This window comes from Hesperophylax consimilis, chromosome 21 (assembly GCF_061612785.1).
Source record: "Hesperophylax consimilis isolate HC1 chromosome 21, BYU_Hcon_1.0, whole genome shotgun sequence".
Lineage (NCBI taxonomy): Eukaryota > Metazoa > Arthropoda > Insecta > Trichoptera > Limnephilidae > Hesperophylax > Hesperophylax consimilis.
In genome coordinates this window covers 31,613,345-31,633,462 of record NC_142856.1, presented here as the reverse complement: position 1 = coordinate 31,633,462, position 20,118 = coordinate 31,613,345, and the positions used below count along the sequence as shown (strand labels likewise).

The 20,118-nt window shown below is 35.8% G+C and overlaps 1 protein-coding gene across 2 annotated transcripts; it reads right to left on the bottom strand.

The window, feature by feature from the left end:
- Nucleotides 1-27: 27 nt before the first annotated feature.
- LOC149413844 (uncharacterized) lies at nt 28-17,435 on the bottom strand. 2 transcript variants are annotated; one of them, XM_089644812.1, is made up of 5 exons: nt 17,257-17,435; nt 16,607-16,823; nt 11,857-12,031; nt 4,463-4,681; nt 28-2,700 (listed from the first exon to the last, which is right to left on the bottom strand). In XM_089644812.1, the coding sequence occupies exons 1-5, from the start codon at nt 17,316-17,318 to the stop codon at nt 2,261-2,263; spliced, it is 1,113 nt and encodes a 370-aa protein (XP_089500938.1). In that variant the 5' UTR covers nt 17,319-17,435; the 3' UTR covers nt 28-2,260. The 2 variants fall into 2 exon arrangements, with proteins under 2 accessions (XP_089500938.1, XP_089500939.1); XM_089644813.1 differs by having other exon boundaries at nt 4,463-4,678.
- Between the last annotated feature and the right edge of the window lie 2,683 nt (nt 17,436-20,118).

Here is a 20,118-nt window from a genome sequence, read left to right as displayed (position 1 = left end):
TGTCTTCTATTTATTCATAATTTATTTTACAAGGATACAATCATTGAAGACTATTTACATACTTAAAATTACTTTCTTCAATTTATAGTTACACATCCCTTTTTCAAAGCCATAAATGTATTTGTCAATATAGGAATTGTTTCAAGTCGCTAGAGTAGTAGGCACTTAATATTTTTTTATGGATGTTTTTAAATTTTATACACAAATAATAAGGAAGTTGAGTAAAATATATTTTGACTTTTGAAAAGTATGTTCATGTAAACCAAAAAACACCGATTCTAAATATACATATATAATTCTATATATTTACTCTCAGAATTAATAAATCGTTGTAGAAAAGTGATTTAAAAGCTGATGATTGGTTGAACGAAATCTGACCGTGTTTTTTAGAGTTTGTACAATGTAATAACTAAACATCTCTTTCTGTAACATGGCATACTTTGCGAATAAACGGGAAAGATGGTCATACAGTTTTGTGTTGTGTAGTTTTGTATTTGTGTATGAGGTTCTGACATGATTTTTTGTGGTTGTGTTTTTAGTTTTATGATTGTGACTGTGATCTTCATAAATGTCCATTTTTACTAACAGTTTTTAGCTGTATTTTCAAGTATACTGCTTTTTGAGTAAGTTATTTAGAAAGATAACAAAATTATTCACCAGATGTCATTCAAAACTGGTTTTTGAATTTGTGGCTAGTTACTGCTTTTTTCCTTGGAACGGCAGTAAACTGGCTCCCGAATATTATATGTCTCCATATGAATAGAAACATGTTTCCTTTGTAAACATTATTTCAAATTGATTATAGTAGAGTTGCATAGTACATACTATACATTCTTTACATTTATTACATAATACGAAAGAATTAAAAATCGCACCTCTATGAAATCAAAAGTACTGATTGCAATTCGAGAAAAATTTATGAAACTTTGTGAATTTTTTATAAATTATTTTTATATTCAATTTCAAAAAAGTGATGTGACAGTAATGTTTATACATAATACATTTGTCTAATAAAATGGGTTTTTTCCATTATCCGTAATTTTAGTTTGGTGTTTAGACGGAAAAAACTAAGGTGAGCCATTTAAATTTTTTTATGTTTGCATTAATTTTTTTTTTATGTTTCGAAAATTATGTTTATATCTGGCAATAAAATTTCATCACCTTTCAAAAACAGTATTTAGTATTGGGATAAGTTAAGAAATATTCCATTTATTTGGTTTTTATTGGAAAGCGGAAATACACTAGAATTTTCCGACCTTCTGACAGCTTTTTTAAGAAAAATTATGGTCAATATGCCAGAGGCCTGAAGGGGTTAATACTTACGTGATTCACATTTAGACATCTTTTCGACATGAATATACTTCATTTACTGTGTACCTAATCTTTATCTTAATTTAGTTACATATACTTCTTTATACATAGGTATATACATATTTTTGGCATTCCGATATTGTATTACTTAAACAGAATCTCATTTTGCTTTGTTATTTACACATTATGTTCTATACTTTTATTTAACATCCATTGCTGTTTTACACACGCACATAAGGGCTCCTTATTACCTATGCAATTCTAATTTCATGTAAAATCCCAAAGACTTATTAGAAATACATAGTTCTATTTAATGTCGGAACAATCTGATAGGAGATGTGCATTCGGGTTTACGAAGAGTTCCGAGTAAAGCCGAATACCTAGAATGCGGCTCGCTCGACTTGTGAACAGTCTGAACACGATCAGACAACTTCTATCCTCGGAACGGGTCAGCCGCCTGTGGCTAGTAGATATTCACTCTTGCATCGATAAACTAAATAAATAGTAAATACTTCAGATTTAACCTATTTTACATCTGAAGACAATCCCCATGCACTCACTGAGAAGTACAGTACATCCTATACACCACTTCTTGTCTGTTTGCCATTTTGGGTTAAAGATTAACAAAGTTTTATATTATTTCTCACGCACACGGTTATCAGTTCATAAATTTACAACACTTTTCTCACAATTAAACTAAATAAATAATGTCCACTTTAATCCACAAGTCTCAGTTGCATTCTACAATCTGAAATGCACAAAACCGAGAAACTTAAAGAAATAGGTGTTTGTCATTTCGATAATAGCAGCAATTTAAAATGTTGAACATAATGGCCGTTTGACGGTTGATATTGGTATGTTTGTCATTTGTGATCAAGACTCTACTTGTAAAATAAACAGACTGAAGGTAAAACGGCATTTCATTTCAATTAAACTCCATTATTCATTTTTATTCTTGCAACTTTTTTAATTTCGATTTTAGGTATTCCTCTTCTAGTTTCCTCAATCTTCTCTTATCGTCGTATTCCTCAACTATAAGGGTCTTCTGCAGATTCAAGAATTCCCTCCGTTCTTCATTGAGTTTCCTTTTATTGGTGTATTCCTCAAGCATGAGGGCCCTATGGAGACTGAGGAGTTCTCTCCTCTCTTCTGTGAGACGGCGGCTTGCTTCAGGCACTGCCCGCTGCCCTACACCGGACACCGACTGCCGGTCTGAGGAAGGGTCTTCTGGAGCGAGGTCTTCTAGAGCAGGGACCTCTGTAGCGGAGACTGTGTGTTCAGTAGCTGTGGAGGTGAACGGCTGGCTATCGAGACACAGGTCATCTTCCTGTTTTATCAACACTTCCAAGTACTCATCTTCCGTGCTCAGTGTGATCTCATTCGGGTTATCTATGAGTAATAATAACAAGGGATGAAACGTTGCTACATAATATTAATGAACTTTTAATGTTCAGAATAACAGAAGAGTATGTATGAGACAATAAATGAGGCAAGGAGAGTGTGCCAAGACCGAGTTGTTTGGCAGTCCGTCCTCTCTGCCTACCATGACACGGCGTGATGGTTAGTTAATTATTTATTTCACGCCTATTAAGACTTTTACATACATATATAAAAAATATTTACGAAATTATACATGAAAATAGTGCAGGAAACGACTATTTAAAACAATAGTCTTGTGTTCAGAACTATATAATAGTATTAATGTTTGATTAATTCAGCTGAACCGATCGGTGAGTAAAATACCCTGTCTGCCATATAAGAGCATATATAATATAATGAATTACAAGCATTGATGTATTATACTAGATTTGCCCCGTGTAGTTAATTTCATTTTAAAAATAACCCCACCTAGGAGTAATTTCACAATATAACTCTCCATCGAATTCCGCCGCCTCGCTTAGAAAGCCATGATAAGAAATACATGTTCCCTACAATATAAAAATTATTCTTCAAATCCCATAATGTAGTTTGCTCATTACTCGGCCAATAAGAGAAGCCCGAACAGCGCGCGTCACAAGATATGGAGATGAACTTAACAATCCAACTTGGTGTAAATTTGTTGTACAAGCGTTCAAAGTCGTAAATGAAACCACGGAGAATTTGTGTCAGAGGTGTTATTGTAATATGGACACAAAGCCCTCAACAAACCAATACTTAAGACCACTTCTATTTGCTGAATCAGGAAAAGAATTAATAAATTTTAGTATTTTTTGAATTTTGTATAGGTCCTATAGAACCAAAAACAGCATACGGCAAACATTTTTATTATTGTGCATAGGTTTTTTTTTAATTTACCAAAGTATGTATTTATATAGAATGGTATATAATTATTAAAGAACTAGCTGACGTGTACCCGGTGTTGCTCGACTTTTCTCTACTTTCAATAAATATAATAACAATGTATTGTATATATAAACCTTCCGGAAGAAATTCTCTAAATAATAGTGAAAACCCTATAAAATCCGTTGTATAATTTAGAAGAACTAAGCGCACAAACAGACAGACGCGAATAGTGACTTTATTTTATGCTATTTAGAGAAGCAATCAATTTGTGACTTGACATTATCATTAAATGAAAAGTAATTTTGTTTTTAACCACTTTGTTAGAATTAATAAAATGTGTCAACTACTTTCGGTTACTCAACCTTTTTCAGGATAGCCTTATTGAAAACTAACCTACTTTACATTATATATAATATAAGATTAACATAAAGAGACAACATAAAGAGTCAACGCTAGACAACGAATACATTAATAATTATCACGTGGGGGTTGCAAGATGTTCGTGTACTCACCCCGTGAGAATAATTATGACAAAAATAATAAGATTTGTTTACCGATGGAAAGATAAGCCATTTCTTTTCCTATATTAATTTGATGAATTATAGCAACTATTAATTACACATTTAGGCATTTAAATGTGAACTTATGTTAATAATAATTATATGCGAACACAAAACACAAGAAGCAGTTATGGGTAGTTAACTAATTAATATATGTATGTATTGTGTTAGCCCTCGATATATGTATTGGTTGACGGTATAAGATCACACACTGTCATGACATCATATATTTAATACTAACTGTATTAATGTGGCTTCATGGAAATTCTCTATCTACTAACGATAGGGACAAAGTATGATAATCTTACCTAGTGTTGAAGCATCGTTGTCAAAGCTGTTGGTGGTTCCTTGGGTGCTCAGGCAGATTATATCTTTTATCATGACCTCTGTGGCGTCCAAGGGAACGGCGCTGCTAGGCCCCCCATCGGTCTGGTGCAGGTCCTTCCAGATGAGGTCCATCTTCTGCCTGACTGACCTCTTCAGCCCGTCAAACATGTATTTAAGGGTCTTGGAAGGCCTAAAGGCTGCTGATTAATGAAAAATTAATGATAAAAACTTCAAAGATTTAACAGTTGAAAACCATAGACATATAATAGCAATACAACCCTCGATGCCTCGCTTAGCCTTCGAGAGCCTACATATAAAAACGTCAGATACTAAAGACGTAAAAATGAATTTTGATTTGAACGAAATTGCAATATTTTCCATCTCCGACAACTGAAAGAGTTCTTTCTCATTGTAATTATTTTGTATAAAAATTTATTTTTTCTAAAACTGTTTAGAAAAAAAATGCCAATCAATAATGGTAGTTGCAGGTTTAATTTTACCCGATAACCTACAGTAAATTAATGATAAAAGCCACATCTGATGATGGACACTGTAATGCCGTATGAAATGTTGGCTAAAGAAGGAGGAAGCGCAACACGGCATGTTTCAAAAATAAATCACGATAATACGTTTTTTGGCTGTGATAATCTCAAATCATGAATTGCAACAATAACATTTGGCTGTCATCAGTTGTTTTGTTTTGCTCTATCTAAAATTAAATTTTTACCATTCTTTTTTGTTTTCTGGCAAAAAAAAGTGTAGTGTGTTGTGCCTTGAGGTTTCTTCTCCCTCCTGATCTTCCAGGAGTCACTTTTAGCTGCTGATTTCCAGATATTTATAAACTTTTTTTACTTCTGTCATTTTCCATACTATTATTGTAGTTGTTTACTGTTGTGAATAATGGAGGAAAATTCCCCTCCTGGACCCCCTACAAAGCCCCCAGATCCCTCTCCAGACCCCCCAGACGGGGAAAATGGAGAAATTTCTGACAGTGATTCTGTCATTTTGACTTCTACCAAAAAAAGGAAATTTACTCCTTCTTCCCCAATAAAACTTGACTCTCCTTCGACTTCACAGTCCCCACCAGCACTTTCTCAACTTCCTCCAACAAACTTTTATTCTCCTCATTCCCGTGGCCCATTCACAGTATACGCCCAAAAAACTGAGCAAGGAAAAACCATCCACCCTCTTGAATTTGGCAAATTCCTATCAAATAGCAAGAATCTTTCAATCAAACCTGGAGGTGTAAAAGCCGAGGGTCGCTTCCGAATCTCCGTCGAATTCCTCTCAGGGTCAGCTGCCAACAGTTTCATCAAAAATATCTTCATTTCATCTAATTCAAAGTTCAAGGCATATATCCCTACTTTCAATGTCACTCGCATGGGCCTGGTCAGAGGTATCTCGACCGATCTGTCCATCGAAGAAATTCTGTCTTCACTTTCAACCCCCCAACACATTGGCAATCCCATAAAAGCCAGGAGGCTAAATTACAAGGACTCCTCTGAGGGTATAATTTCCTGGAAGCCCTCCCAATCTGTAGTTATCACCTTTGAAGGTCAATCTCTTCCCTCCCATATATATTTATTCTTCAACTCATTACCAGTTTAAATGTATACTTATCCCACCACTCAATGTTTCAATTGCTGGCGTTTTGGTCATACCAAAGCTGCATGCAGATCTCAACCCAGATGTTTTAAATGTGGAGAAAACCACGCAGCTGACCAATGTCCTTCTTCCTCCTCACCCAAATGTTTTAACTGCTCAGGCTCACATACAGCTATCAACACTTCTTGCCCAGAACAATCTCGCCAAAAAAATATTAAAATTTCTATGGCCTCTCAGAACTTGTCTTTTCTGCAGGCTTCTAAACTATTCCCGCCTGTCAAAAAATCATTTGCTGATGCTTTATCCAGCAACTCCTCATCCAACCCTCTTCCCTCTTCTACAACAACTTCTTCTCGTTCAACTAAATTCACATACAAAAACGCTATCTCTAAACCGGCTCCTGGATACGATCAGCAACAACACAACTCACTGCTCTTAAATCCCAATGGTTCATCTCTTTCAAATGCCACAAATGGGTGTGCAAATAATTATAATCCGTCCTCAATGAACTCTCTAAAGCTTTCTGAAAAACTCTCCCAAGACAATTCTTCATTTATCCAAACTCTCATTATGCTTCTAATTGACCTTATTTCTTCTCAAACTAATCTACCGTCCAACGCTGCTACTATTATTTCCACATTAAAATCATTTATTCAAAATGACTCTTCAAGATTTCAAAATACTTCAGTGGAATAGCCGAAGTGCTATTTCTAACAAATCTGATCTCCTTAACCTATTAAATTCCAACTTTATTTCTTTGGCTGCTATCCCGGAGACTTGGTTTACTCCATCCACCCACTTTAATGTGGGAGGGTATTCCTGTCTCCGCGACGACCGCCCGGAAGGTTCGGGCGGCGGTGCTGCCCTTTTTATTAAGAAATTCATATCATTTTCCCCAATAAATAATATCAAAACACCCAATGCTGACTTCCAAATGGTTGCAGCTAAAATAAAGGACACATCCTTTATTTCAGTCTATCTTCCCCCAACAGCCCACTTCAATAAACAACTTTGGTTGCAAATTGTAAGTCAACTAAGCCCTCCTTTCTTTATATTAGGCGATTTTAATGCCCATTCCCCAGTCTGGGGTTCTGCTTTCTCCGACCGAGATGATAGAAGTGTGATGGATTTCCTAGATCAATCCAACCTTTTCCTTTTGAATGACGGATCTCCTACTAGGATCTCACGCCCCAGCACAAACCCCAGTGCAGTGGATCTCTCGATATGTTCTACTAGTCTGGCTTCTCTCTCCTCGTGGGTGGTGTCCCCCGACCCTTGCTCCAGTGATCATTTCCCGATCACCATTACTTATCAAACTTCTTTCCAATCGGACAAGTCTCATATTTCGACAAAGATTAAAACGAAACACACCAAATGGGATGAATTTAACTCTCATATGGACAAGTTCCTACTAAATTTACCCGCCACCGATATATTTTCCGTCAAAGATGATTATAATAACTTCAAATCAATGCTCATAACTGCAATAAAGAAATCAAATCCTCCCCCTAAAACTAAATATCTTTTAAAAAAACTCCCTCCAACTCCCTGGTGGGATGAGGAATGTTCCAAAGTAGTAAGAATTCGGAAAGCTAAATCTCTTTCCTATCGTCACAATATGACTATGGAGAACTATCTTATATACAAAAACGCTGAATCCAATGCCAAAAGGGTATTGAGGTCAAAAAAAAGATCTGGGTGGTACAACTTCTGCAGTTCAGTATCTCCGAACACTCCAATTTCGGAAGTTTGGTCTATGATCCGAAGATTTCGATCCTCCTTCAGTTCACCATCTCCTCGAGCGTCTCATTCTAAATGGATAGATGAATTCTTGGACAAAATTGCCCCCCCTTCTGTACCTAACTTAGATGAAATAACGCCAATCTATAATACTCCTATGTCTAATCATTGGCTAGACTCTCCATTCACCTTAATTGAGCTAAAAAATTGTTTATCAATAGTCAAGGACTCATCTCCAGGCAGAGATGGTATACCATACAGCATAATCAAAAATAGTAATGATAATGTTCTAAACCACTTTTTAAGCATCTTAAACAAAATCTTCCAGACTGGTATAATGCCTGATGACTGGAGTTCTCAAATAATCATCTCTATTTTAAAAACAAACAAATCACCAAATTCTGGATCCAACTACAGGCCAATCGCTCTTTCATCCACCCTCAGTAAACTTTATGAAAAATTAATTAAAAACCGATTAGAATTTTTTGTCGAGAGTAAACTCTCTCTCCATCTCAATTTGGATTTAGGAAAAAAAAATCCACTCAAGATAACCTTGCCATCATCAGCACTGATATTAATTTATCAATTTCTAAACAGGAAGTTTGTCTTGCCGTCTTTATAGATATAGAAGGCGCCTTTGACAATGTTTCAATCCCAATCCTGAAAAAAAAACTTCTAGGCCTTGGCCTTCCCCCCATGTTTGTCCAATCTATTATTAATCTATTTCTAGATAGAAAATTTTTCATTGAACTTCCAGATATTTCTCTTCAAAGTAGGTCTATTTGGAAGGGTTTACCACAAGGCGATGTATTGTCCCCCTTACTGTATAATATATACACATATGATATGCATGTCACTATTCCCCCACAAGTAAAAGTTATTGAGTTCGCAGATGACATAGCTTTCTTCTTATCATCCAAAATCATCCCTCTCGCCGTTAAATATCTTAACGAAGCCATGAATGCCCTTTGCACATGGCTCACCTTAAATGGTTTTGAACTTTCAATCCAAAAGACTCAGTGTGTCACCTTCTCAAACCGCCATAAAAACCCCCCCGTTCAAATTTTATTTAAAAATTCTCCAATCCCCAACGCTTCTGAAGTAAAATTTTTGGGAGTAACATTTGATAGGAAACTTAAATGGTCTTCCCATATTAATAATTTAGTTACTAAAGGCGAAAATAATTTAAATATCATCAGATCATTATCTGGCGTTTGGTGGGGAGCTCACCCTACTTGCATTAAGTTGCTTTACAACGCACTTATTCGAAGCCATCTCGATTATGCCTGCCCTCTTTTTAGTACTGCCTCAAAAAATGTACTTGATAAATTAGACAAAATTCAATCCAAATCTTTGCGAATTATAACTGGAGCGATGCAATCGTCACCCATCAATTCCCTTCAAGTAGAATGTTCTGATCCTCCTCTTTATTTAAGGCGTCAACTATTTGCTGACAAATTTGTTCTTAAATGTTTAAATTCTAAATGTCATCAGGTTATCCCCAGCGTCTCATTGTTCATTGACTCAACCCATTCATCTACAATCAGAGCTTCAACTAAACCTCTTCCTGACATCTGTAAAAAATTTAAGTCTCTCTCAGAGCTTCACATCATCCAAAATGATCTAATTCCCTTATACAAATTAAAATATAGTCACGTCACCCTATCCCCAACAATATTAGAAGGGATCGGAATCCTTAAAAGTCATTCCAATCTCCCGGCCCGAACTGTCAATAATATGTTCAATGACATTATTTCATCTAAACGGCCCAACTTTTCTCTTTTATTTACTGATGTATCCAAATCTCCCGACTCTTCTAACTGTGGTATAGGTATTAACGTTTACCACAATAATTCTAATGACAGAATATTTCATTCAATTTCAAATCAATTTTCAATATTTTCAGCCGAGTGCATTGCAATAATAGAATCTCTCAAATATATAATCAAAAATAATTTTGAACATTCCCTCGTTCTCTCTGACTCTCTCAGTTCCCTCCAAAAACTTAAATCCAGTCCTCTTCTTCATCCTGATGACCACTTTGTATGCCTTATTCGAGAGATGATAGCCTCCATTCAAAGCTCTGGTAAAACTGTAACTCTGATTTGGATTCCTGGACATGTTGGTATCATGGGTAATGATACTGCGGATGCCTTGGCAAAACAAGGAGCGTCCAACCCTGTTGTTACCCTCGTAAACCACATTCCCCTATCTGACATTTTTTCCATCATCAAAGATAGATCCCGCAATGTTTGGTCGGAGTATTGGCACATTGCTAGTCAATCCAAGGGAGCCTGCTATGCTTCAATACAAAGGACTATTCCATCAAAACCGTGGTTTCAGCAATTCCCTCATTTTTCCAAAAAAGAAATTTCTTCACTCATTCGAATGAGGATCGGACATTGTTCCGTTCCTTCCCATCTTTTTAAAATTCACGTCGTTGACTCCTCAGATTGTACATTCTGTGGTCTAGAAGTGGGAACTTTAGATCACATATTTTTTGGTTGTCCCTCTCTAAACAAATATCCTCTCTTCTATCAAGCCTTATCTAAAATTGCCTCCCCTCCATTCAACATCTCATCTCTTCTAAGTCTGAACTCGACTCCAATTTTCATTATAATTTTGAAATTTGCCCATTTAAATAAAATTAATATTTAAATTCACCTTTCATTTCTCAATAATTTTAAATGATGGCCAAGAACACCCTTGAAGGGTGAAAGCCAGAAATAATGTTAAAAAAAAATAATCTCAAATCATATCTACTTTTTTATTGATTAAACCCAAACAAAGAACATATTTTGAAAAATCTGTTTTTAGGTTCTAGGTTTGGGTTTCGGTAAATACACAGAAAAGTGAGATAGAGTTACAGGTTAATTTTTTTTTAAATACCTTGAATCAGTTAGATAAAATTGAGAAATAACTATTTCAGTAACTGAAAATGGAAAATAATGAATTGAGCTCCCAGGCCTTTGGCATTTGGCATAGGTATTCTGTCAGAAGGTAGGAGTATTTCCACTTAGCAAAAAGAAGTGTGAATAAATGGAATATTTCTGAATGTTTCTTAAAAGTAAAAACCTTTTTCGAAAGGAGATAAAATACGCTTTCAAATGGTATTACTATGTAGGTATATAAATAAAAATTTAAATGTTTGTTCAAAATCTTGAGTCTTTGAAAGTTTTTTATCGATTACTTTGAAATTTTGACACAACGTTGCATTCCATTACGCATGTATTATTATATGTTTACCTATATTATATAGATGTGACCTGTTATAGGTAAAACATGCTTTTTACAATTTTACAAACAGCGCCATCTGTTGGATGTAAAAGCAACACGCACTATTGTTACTCCATCTGCACAGACAGGCGGGGTACAGATAGTTAGATATAAACATAAAATTTTCTATCGAAACAAAAAAAGTTCAAGTTATGTTTTTTTGTCCAAACACTGAACAAAAATTAACGATAATGACTTTTACTAGACAAATGTATTATAGACATTATTGTTGCGTCTTTATTTTTTGTTTGACATGAAATTTATCTCAAATTGCAACCTTTAGATTCACAGAGGTGTACATTTGAATTCTTTTGTGGTTAAATAGATTTGAATATAAAGTGTGGTGTTTTTACTATTTCTAACACAGTTTAAATCATATTCTCACCATGACAACGATATTTATGAGCTGTTCCCAAGAGCGAATGAATTAGCCAGATGGTTATTTCGTTACTGTTACTGATGTGAAACTTTGTTTTAGATTTCTTTCCTCTCATATTTAACTCAAACTAGAATCTAAGAACCTAAAATAGGTTTGTTAACGAAATGGCTATTTAAATTAATTATTTTCCATTTTCGGTTACTGAAAAGTGATTTCTCATTGTTATTTAACTAATACAAAGTATTTTAAAAATAAAATGTGTCTTTTAGCCGTGTCCCACTATACTGTATATTTACTTAAAAAACGACCAAACCGGGTGCATGGGGGAGGTTTGTCCGGCGGATAAATATAAATAATTTGTAATGTAATTATTACCTGTTGACGAAGAATTGAATTTAGTTTCGATATCCTTCCAGGCCGCCTCCTTCTCCTTCCATATCTCAGCGTCACTCTTTTTATTTTCTAGGATGTGCTTATACTGGTGAACAATGTTCACTAGCTTGTCGCATTCATCCCTAGTAAAGTTTATTCCGCGCTCTCGTTTATCATCCTGAAAAACGAAACAAATCTATAAATTCGAATAAAATAAAAATAAAACACAATAATCAACAAGATACACGCAAAAACTGTCTACTTACTTTCAATAGTTTTAAAAACAAAAATTACACAACGTCCCACAGTGGGCCAGCGCTCAAGGGAGGGGGTTATAGCATGTTGATGTTGTGATAAACATTCAAATCATATGATATTGTATTTTAAAATGTGTTTTGTTGATAAATACGCTATAAAAACAATTAGCTTGTTAACTACTGTTATGAAATACAATCACCCTATACATTAAAAGGTACAATCACCCTGTAGCAACATTTTTTACCCCCCACCACGCACTAAACAGATGGTCAAAACGGAATCACCGCTTCCTGGCCTTTGGCTTGCACGTGCAGGGCCAGTCAGTGATCCACTGCAGTGCAGTCAATCCACTTCGGCCTCGGACGCACGCGAGTCAGAATTCTCTCGCGGTCCCGAACGCAGTGTGGTACCACTGCTGCCGCGCTTGGCATTGTTATTGCTTTCAAGCATGACGCAATATACACGAAATCTCGCGTAGTTTCACGCGTGTTTAACGCCAAGTATAATAGGTACCTTGTTCAGAACGTAACTACAACAATGCCCCCCAGCGGAGGAACTACGTTTTACTAGCCATTTAAAGACAGTTCTGTTGAAATTCGTAAGATGTCACTAATTATAACTGACTTATATTGTATGTCAATATTTGATTTTTTAAAACACTTTCCCACTGCAGAAGGCTCAGCGCTGACATACAAAATACAATAGGTAGGTACCTAGGTAGGTACATCAATGCGCTCTGACCGTAATAAAAAAACGTGCTTGAAGACTATTCAAGAATAAAAAATGCATGTTTTGAAGGATAACAAAAAAACATGCTTTTTGTAAGCTTTTTTTAATAAGGATCATAGAAGAAAACAATGGTGCCTAAGTAAATAATATGTAATGCTTTATTAAAAACAACTTTCCACTGAGGTCCAATTTCGCACGTCTTCGGTGAACCAATATGAAAATTCATTTCAACTGCTGGGAATTTGGCAAATTTCAGCTTCTACATTCATATCATCAGTATTGTTTACTGCTTCAATTCGTCGCTTCTTCGCATTATCCCTGAAAAAAATAGTAAGTACATAAAAAAACATAAAGATAGATACATGAAAAATATAACTATAACTAAATTTATTTAAAAAATGGTCAAAAACTCTATTTCGGATTACAAATGTTATCCAATGTTGTAATCAGTGTTGAAACGCTCTACCTACCTATACCTAACTACTTAAATGCATCAAGGATAAAACTAGTTGTCCCTATGCTGAGAATATAACAGCGTGATTTTTCACAAAAACGGCGCTATATAAATCGTCCAAATATTATTATTATTATCAAATGTACAAAAAAATTGACACTATAAATAAATTCGTTTGGTATCGATCACAACTTATTATTAAAGGTAATTTTGAAGTCGATTTTAGGTTTGAAATTGGTAAATAATGATTAAAAAAATGTAATTTTATAACAATTATAATACGGGGGGGCAACTACTGTCGGGGGATCAACTGTCATAGCAAAATGTAGGCACTTGATTTCGTTTTAGCCGTATATTTTTAAAAAGTAGTTTAAAATTTGTACAATTTGAGCACAAGGTGGTCTATAGAGGTATGACGATTCCCGCCATACAACTATTATAAACGCGGTTTTTTGAAATGCGAAAAATGATCAAAGCCTAGATGAATTATGTTAAATATCTTCTAAACTATATGATCTATATAAAAAAAATATAAAAATCGTATGTAAAGTACATTAAATTTGAAATAAACATTATGAACATACCTTGCTGCTTGCAAACATTTGTTTCTCTTCGAATGTTTCCCAGTCAATTTCCGCTTCGTCATTGTAGAGAGTGTAAAGGCGGTGCACTAAATAACTTTTGGGTATATAGCATGAACCAAATAAAAATCAGCGGTAAAGGTTACGAATTCCGCTTCACGGTAAATACGCAATATTTCACTTTCAAATAAATGGATTTAGCTTTATTAATTCAAAACATGATTTATTATGTCGGGGGAGACGGAAAAATACGCACTTTTAATTTTAATTTCGTTTATTAAGTCACTAAGGCATTGCGCGCACCACGATTTTCTGTACCACGATAATTTTGTCGTAGAAATGCAACGTATGAGTTAGTAAGTATGTGCGCGCATATACGACAAATAAATAGTTGCTATTTTAAAATTGTGATTTGTCACATTTTTCAGCGACAGCGCGCGACGCGATTGTCGCAAAATAAAATTATAGCATTTGAAGTTATATGGACACGCGCGCACTGCGATTTAAAATCGCTACCTGACAACCTTTCTTCAGCTGAGATTGCATTCCGCCATCTAGTATTATTGTATGCAATTTGAGGTCCAACAATTCTTAATAGTTTGTCAAATGTCTGAATCGTCATTCGATAATAGCCAAAGATTTTTTTTGGATATTGTCGAAGATCATTGTATTTCAGATAAGAGAAACCTTTAACATATCTTTCTGCTGTAAAAGGATGAGTCCAGTATTTATGTGTTCTTTTATTCCTCCTCTTCCGAAGAAGCAAAACAATACAAGCAATTTGTACAAAATCCATGTTGAGAATGAACAATTCATTGCAATTTTTCATCGCGATGCGCGCAGTATTATTTTTGCGATTTATTATAGCACGATTTTAAAATAGTGTCGCAAAAAATACAATCGTGGTGCGCGCTAGGCCTTACGCGATATGTCTGAGTCTGATATGTCACACGAGATTTCAAAGAAACAAAATAATGTGACATTTTCCGGTCTGATACAACTAGTTATTTACCTAGCCAGTGTGCGGGTTAGGTACAGTACCTACCTACGAACTAATTCAATTAAAGAAAATAAAATCTTGAAAATATTAAATTTTAACATTTTCTCATTATACTTGTAATCACAATTTTACAAGTGTGTATTTTTTACCTTCTTTAAAATGGATTACATCTATTTACTGTCAATATCTCCTGTATAATACATATTCTCTTATTGTACTGAATCATGTATCACTTCTATGTAAAAGCCTTTTTAGGCGTATATATATAAATAAATAATATATTTATTTATTGTTTGAAACATTTACAGAGTGTTAACAATTATTACATTTATATTATTTGGGTGGGAATATGCACAGATATTAACACCCCAATTAAAAATGTCCACATCATGCGTAAACAAGGTTTAGTTGATATTAGGCGGAGATGCTAGTAGTGAAAGAAAAAAAAATTCATATATAATAATAATTAAAAAGAAATATAAAACATGAATACTAAATATGAAATATAAAAAATAGTAAATGTACAGAGAAAGGATAAGGAAGAAAAGTAAAGAAAATAATAAAGCAATTATATCTCTTGACTGTTCTCCATAACATATCATGGTAGAAGATTGTTAATTTGTATTTTAAAATATGCGAGACTGTTTGCGAATATATCTATAAGGTCGCATTCAACTGTATTGTACAGACGACACATTCTAGATAGTGGATTGAAATATGCAATATTGTTATTAAATATATCAATATGGAATATATTTTGGCTCCTTAAATTATGTCTATTAGGGACTTTAATATGAATATTGCTCAGACAATTAGTGGTAAGAAGTTTATCATGAATAATTTTATATAAACATAATTATTATTAAGTCCTCAAATTGTCTTCTTTTTTCCAATGTTGTAAATTTGAAGTTTGGTAGTCGTTCTTCATAAGATTTGAGTGAGGCATTTAATCCAAGTTTAAATGATAACAGTCTAAGGAATTTTTTTTTTGCACAGTTTCAATACTTTTAGAATATTTTATATAATGTGGGTTCCAGATAACACTCCCATATTCCAATTTGCTTCTGACCAACGAGTTGTTTAATGTTATATTGGATTGGGGGTATTTAAATGGTTTCGATATTCTATATATTTCGATATTCTATAATATATTTATATAACCTAACCTAATCTAACTGTGATTTTCTATAGCAAAAAATGCCCCTTTAATAACGCCTGCTCGCGTCCCCTTTAGAGTTACATCCCAGTTTTCAAATAGTATGTGGGCTACGCTAGGTTTGTATACACTGGTTTGTGATTTAATTCTAATACCTATTTTCCATGTTCTAACCTAACCTAACCTAAACGGAATACGTTTAATCACATTTTATTCTATTTGTTTGTTATTCGGGTTATTTTATTTAATTATATGTTGATTATTTGTTATAAATAATACATTGACTTACATATTAATATGGATTAATTATACACGATGATATTATTTATTTTATATGGCAATACTAATTTTTTTTTGGTTGGCAGTAGTGTCTATGAAATATTTTGTAGGTATGAATTACGATATTATGAATATAATCCAACTCTTGATATGAACATAGTCGCCGTCGGCGGCGCCGCATACTAATTGACATATCGTAACGTTTGTGGAGTAACCAGCTAAATAATTTGTCAGTGTGAAAACATTCTGAAATAATGCATGTTTATGAAGCGTCATGAAAATGAGTAATTATTTACCACAGGGGTGCTTGCCACGCTTATTGATGATTGATGGCCTGCCAGTTTTGAAGTTTTCGAATATGTATTTGACAAACCAACTTTCCACTGAGGTTCGATTTCGTACGACTTAGGTGAATCTACGTCAAAATTCACATCGAACACAGGGATATCCAAATTCACATCTTCAGTAATATTCAGTTCTTCAATTCGTCGTTTCTTCGCATACGCATTATTCCTGAAAAAAATATTTATTGTGAATATGTACGAAAATTCTATTACCAACGCATAAGTACAAAAGTTTCGGGGGGCCAACTGTCGGGTGATCAACTGTCATGTGTTCAGGTGTGACAGATGTTTATTCACCCTTCCCACTACGGTGCAAGGCGATGGGTCGAGAGAGTCCCGCAGGAGAGGTAAAAAGATCTCCCTCAACCAGTGTCTCCAAATCCGACCCCGACAAACAGTGGGTGAAAAGACGCATCCGCCGCCAAGTTCCAGACAATTGAACCCGGGCACCTCTGCTAAGTCATCAAAAGTAGCTGTCATAGGTAACCTCTCAGGGTTACCTATGACAGAGGTGTTGGTTATCAAATGAATGGTTCCCGGGGCAGCGGTACCCATATCCGCCTCTCAAATTAACAGGACTGGACTAAGACATAAAAACATACCTTGCTGCTTGCAAAGATATACTCCTCTTTGATTTTTTTCCCGTAATTTTCCGTTTCGTCATTATATATAAAGAAAGTAAAGGCGCTGCACTGCACTGAATCACTTTTATAATAAGATATTTAAAAAAACTAATGTGTACCAAATAAGCAAAGCACAAGTCTAGTCACAACGTAATATTATGAAGATGAAAAGCAACAACCCCTGTTGTCTCACCTCAATTAGTCCAGTCAAGTTAAACATGAAAAGGGGGTTGTGCTTGCAAAAGGTCCAGTCATTCTGAATTTTTTATATGTTGTTAGGACCTAAACCAGTATTAAAAAAAAAATTTTGCAACTTCGAAAGTGCTGTGCGAGCGGCGGTGGACCTAAAAAACCAGGAAATTTTCGGATTTTTTTCAGTTTTTGCTCAATATCTCAGTAAAGGAAGGGTCTGATCGGTGTAATTGTTATTAATACTTTAAAAGTAAACTAAATTTTCTATAATTTGACACCAAAGCAAGCCATACACAGCCATTAGTTTTCAAGATACAGTTCTTCAAAAATAGGCAATTTTTTCCAAAAAGTGAAATTTTTTCGAAATGGTCACTTATTTCGTAAAATAATTTCTAAAATACGCATCTCACGTCAAATATTGTATGAAATAAAGTTGTTGTAAATTTAATAAGCTTTTATTTGAGACTAGATAGATATCTGTAGACTAAACGGTTCTCTCAAAAATGGCAGATAACCAAAAACAGTCATAAGTGGATTTTGGGTGAAATGCAAATAAACTGTTCTCGCGTCTTTTTATGGTTTTATTTATCAAACAGTTAACAGATTTTTGATGAAAAAAAGAAAAGATATTACATCTATCGGGAATTACGTCATCTTCAAACATTGTTTTATATACCTACATACCAAAATGCTTGTACAAACATCATGGTACCTACAATAAGGACAAATTACATGTACACAAAAAATAAAACTAATATAAATCATGTAAGTATTGTGTCTTGGTTGCCAAATCATGTCTTTCTTTTTATCTTAGCTGGGAGAGGCGCCCAGTCTGTAGTCGGGTCATCTTCATCGTCCGAGCATTTCAGCTCCACATCCAGGACGTTAATGCAAAATTTGCCACCGCATGACTGACGGAGGACTGAGCAGTGGAGCCCAGCCTTTCTACACGAGCAGCTCGCAGAGCATCCTTTATTGCATTTACACGAAATTTTTCGCAAAAGGGCAGGAGGTGCGGGATCCATCGTGGTGGGGATGGGGGTGAGTCCTTGAGAAGACAGCTTCCACCCCCATTCAGTGGGATTCAAGTTGACTCCCCGCCACTTCTGCACTTGGAGGTAGCACCTTGCTGCATGGTGGCCTGCAGCATCTTCCGTCGGTGGCAAACGGGCGAGGTTTATGTTTGTTGAAGTGACAAACGTCTTATACCTGAGGAAATCACCCCCATATAGAGCCACGAAGCACTTGATGCCTGCTTCACTCACGGCTTGTGGGGTAGAGTCTGGCCGAAGGAAGACCTCCACTTGGTCAGCAAGTGGTTCACTCTTGCTCAGAAGTGTGCTGATTTTGGTCTTTCCTTGGCCAAACGGTGCTGAGGTGGTATCGTACCCGGCAAACGCGTGGGTAAATATTACCGTTCCTGGTAATTGTCGGGAGTCCTGGTTGTTGTAGGAGGTCGTAGAGTAGTGACAGCAACCAGCTTCACCCTTCGTGCTCTTCTGAAGATAGACGTTTGTCTCTTCAGCGCCTTAACCATTGAGAAGAACGAGCAGGTCGACATCTTCTCCCACTATGACGACCCGATCGGCATCTGCTCTTTTTGATAACGCCATCATGACGATCTCTCGATCAGCATCTTCTTCGGCAACAGCCACTTCTACTCCCTCCTTCTGAAAGGCGTCACAGAGAAGAGTTATAAGGCGTCTCTTATTGTTTTCATTGCCCAAAACATGCTCTTGAGCCATTCGAATTACTGTGGATTCATCAAAATTCAATTCGTAGCTGGAATGAGCTGCGTAGCGCCGGAGTCGTTCCGCTGTTTTGGTGTTTTTTTTTGGTAGCATCTTCGGGGTAGCCGTCAAAAACGATGGAGACGTTCTTCCCAAAGTGGTTTCGGACGTAGGTGGTATAACGCGCCAAAAGTGCTCGAACCGTGCTTTTTCGCTGCCACACGACCTTGTGCAAGAGGTAGCCAACATCCAAAATGACGTGAGTGCTGGCATCTATCGGCGTGTGGCTGGAAAGAGGAGTGAAGGCAGAGCACAGAATAGATTTTGTGCCCTTGCGCATCCCTTGTTCATTGAACAGAGACATCGGGAACGGGGCCAACTCATACTTGAAGTCATCCTGTAAATCCTGTTCAGATTTCTTTGCAATACACACTCGCTGAAAAATTGTGAGCGGATCCACAGCCACTCTTCTGTTTTTGTCCGGCAGTTTAACGGTTGAGGTGATCGATGCCAGCGTGGTAACTTTATTTTTCCGTTTTATTACTACCTTGTCGTACATTTTACCCACAATTTTCATTACTCCTTCCGTTCCAACTCTCTGGGCTGTGTGGCAATTAATTTCAGGACCGGCCAGTAAACCACTACTGATAGAAATTAAACTGTCAGTTTTGGGAAATGGAGGGTGGAGAGCAAACCAGTTTTATGGTTTTTCCACATCACTATTATCTCGGATGATTCGAGAAGGTCTCATATCTACATGCTGCTCTCCAGTATGACATGATAAGCTGCAAAAACTTTCCAGTTCTTCACAAATGTTCAACATAAACACCATTCCTGTTGTCCACCTTGCCAGAACACTTTCGGAGATTCCTCTTCCTTGGGTCAACCCACCGTAGGTTTTCATGGATCGCATCAGCTT

Bases quoted from the DNA above. Each gene is read 5' to 3' on its own strand.
- LOC149413844 (XM_089644812.1), bottom strand. From the start codon at position 17,318: ATGACGAAACGGAAAATTACGGGAAAAAAATCAAAGAGGAGTATATCT. The intron at 12,032-16,606 runs GTAAATAATTAC...TTCGTTTTTCAG, and splicing joins GCGTGGCAAGCACCCCTGTG to GATGATAAACGAGAGCGCGG. The intron at 4,682-11,856 runs GTAATAATTACA...TTCATTAATCAG, and splicing joins ATTCAATTCTTCGTCAACAG to CAGCCTTTAGGCCTTCCAAG.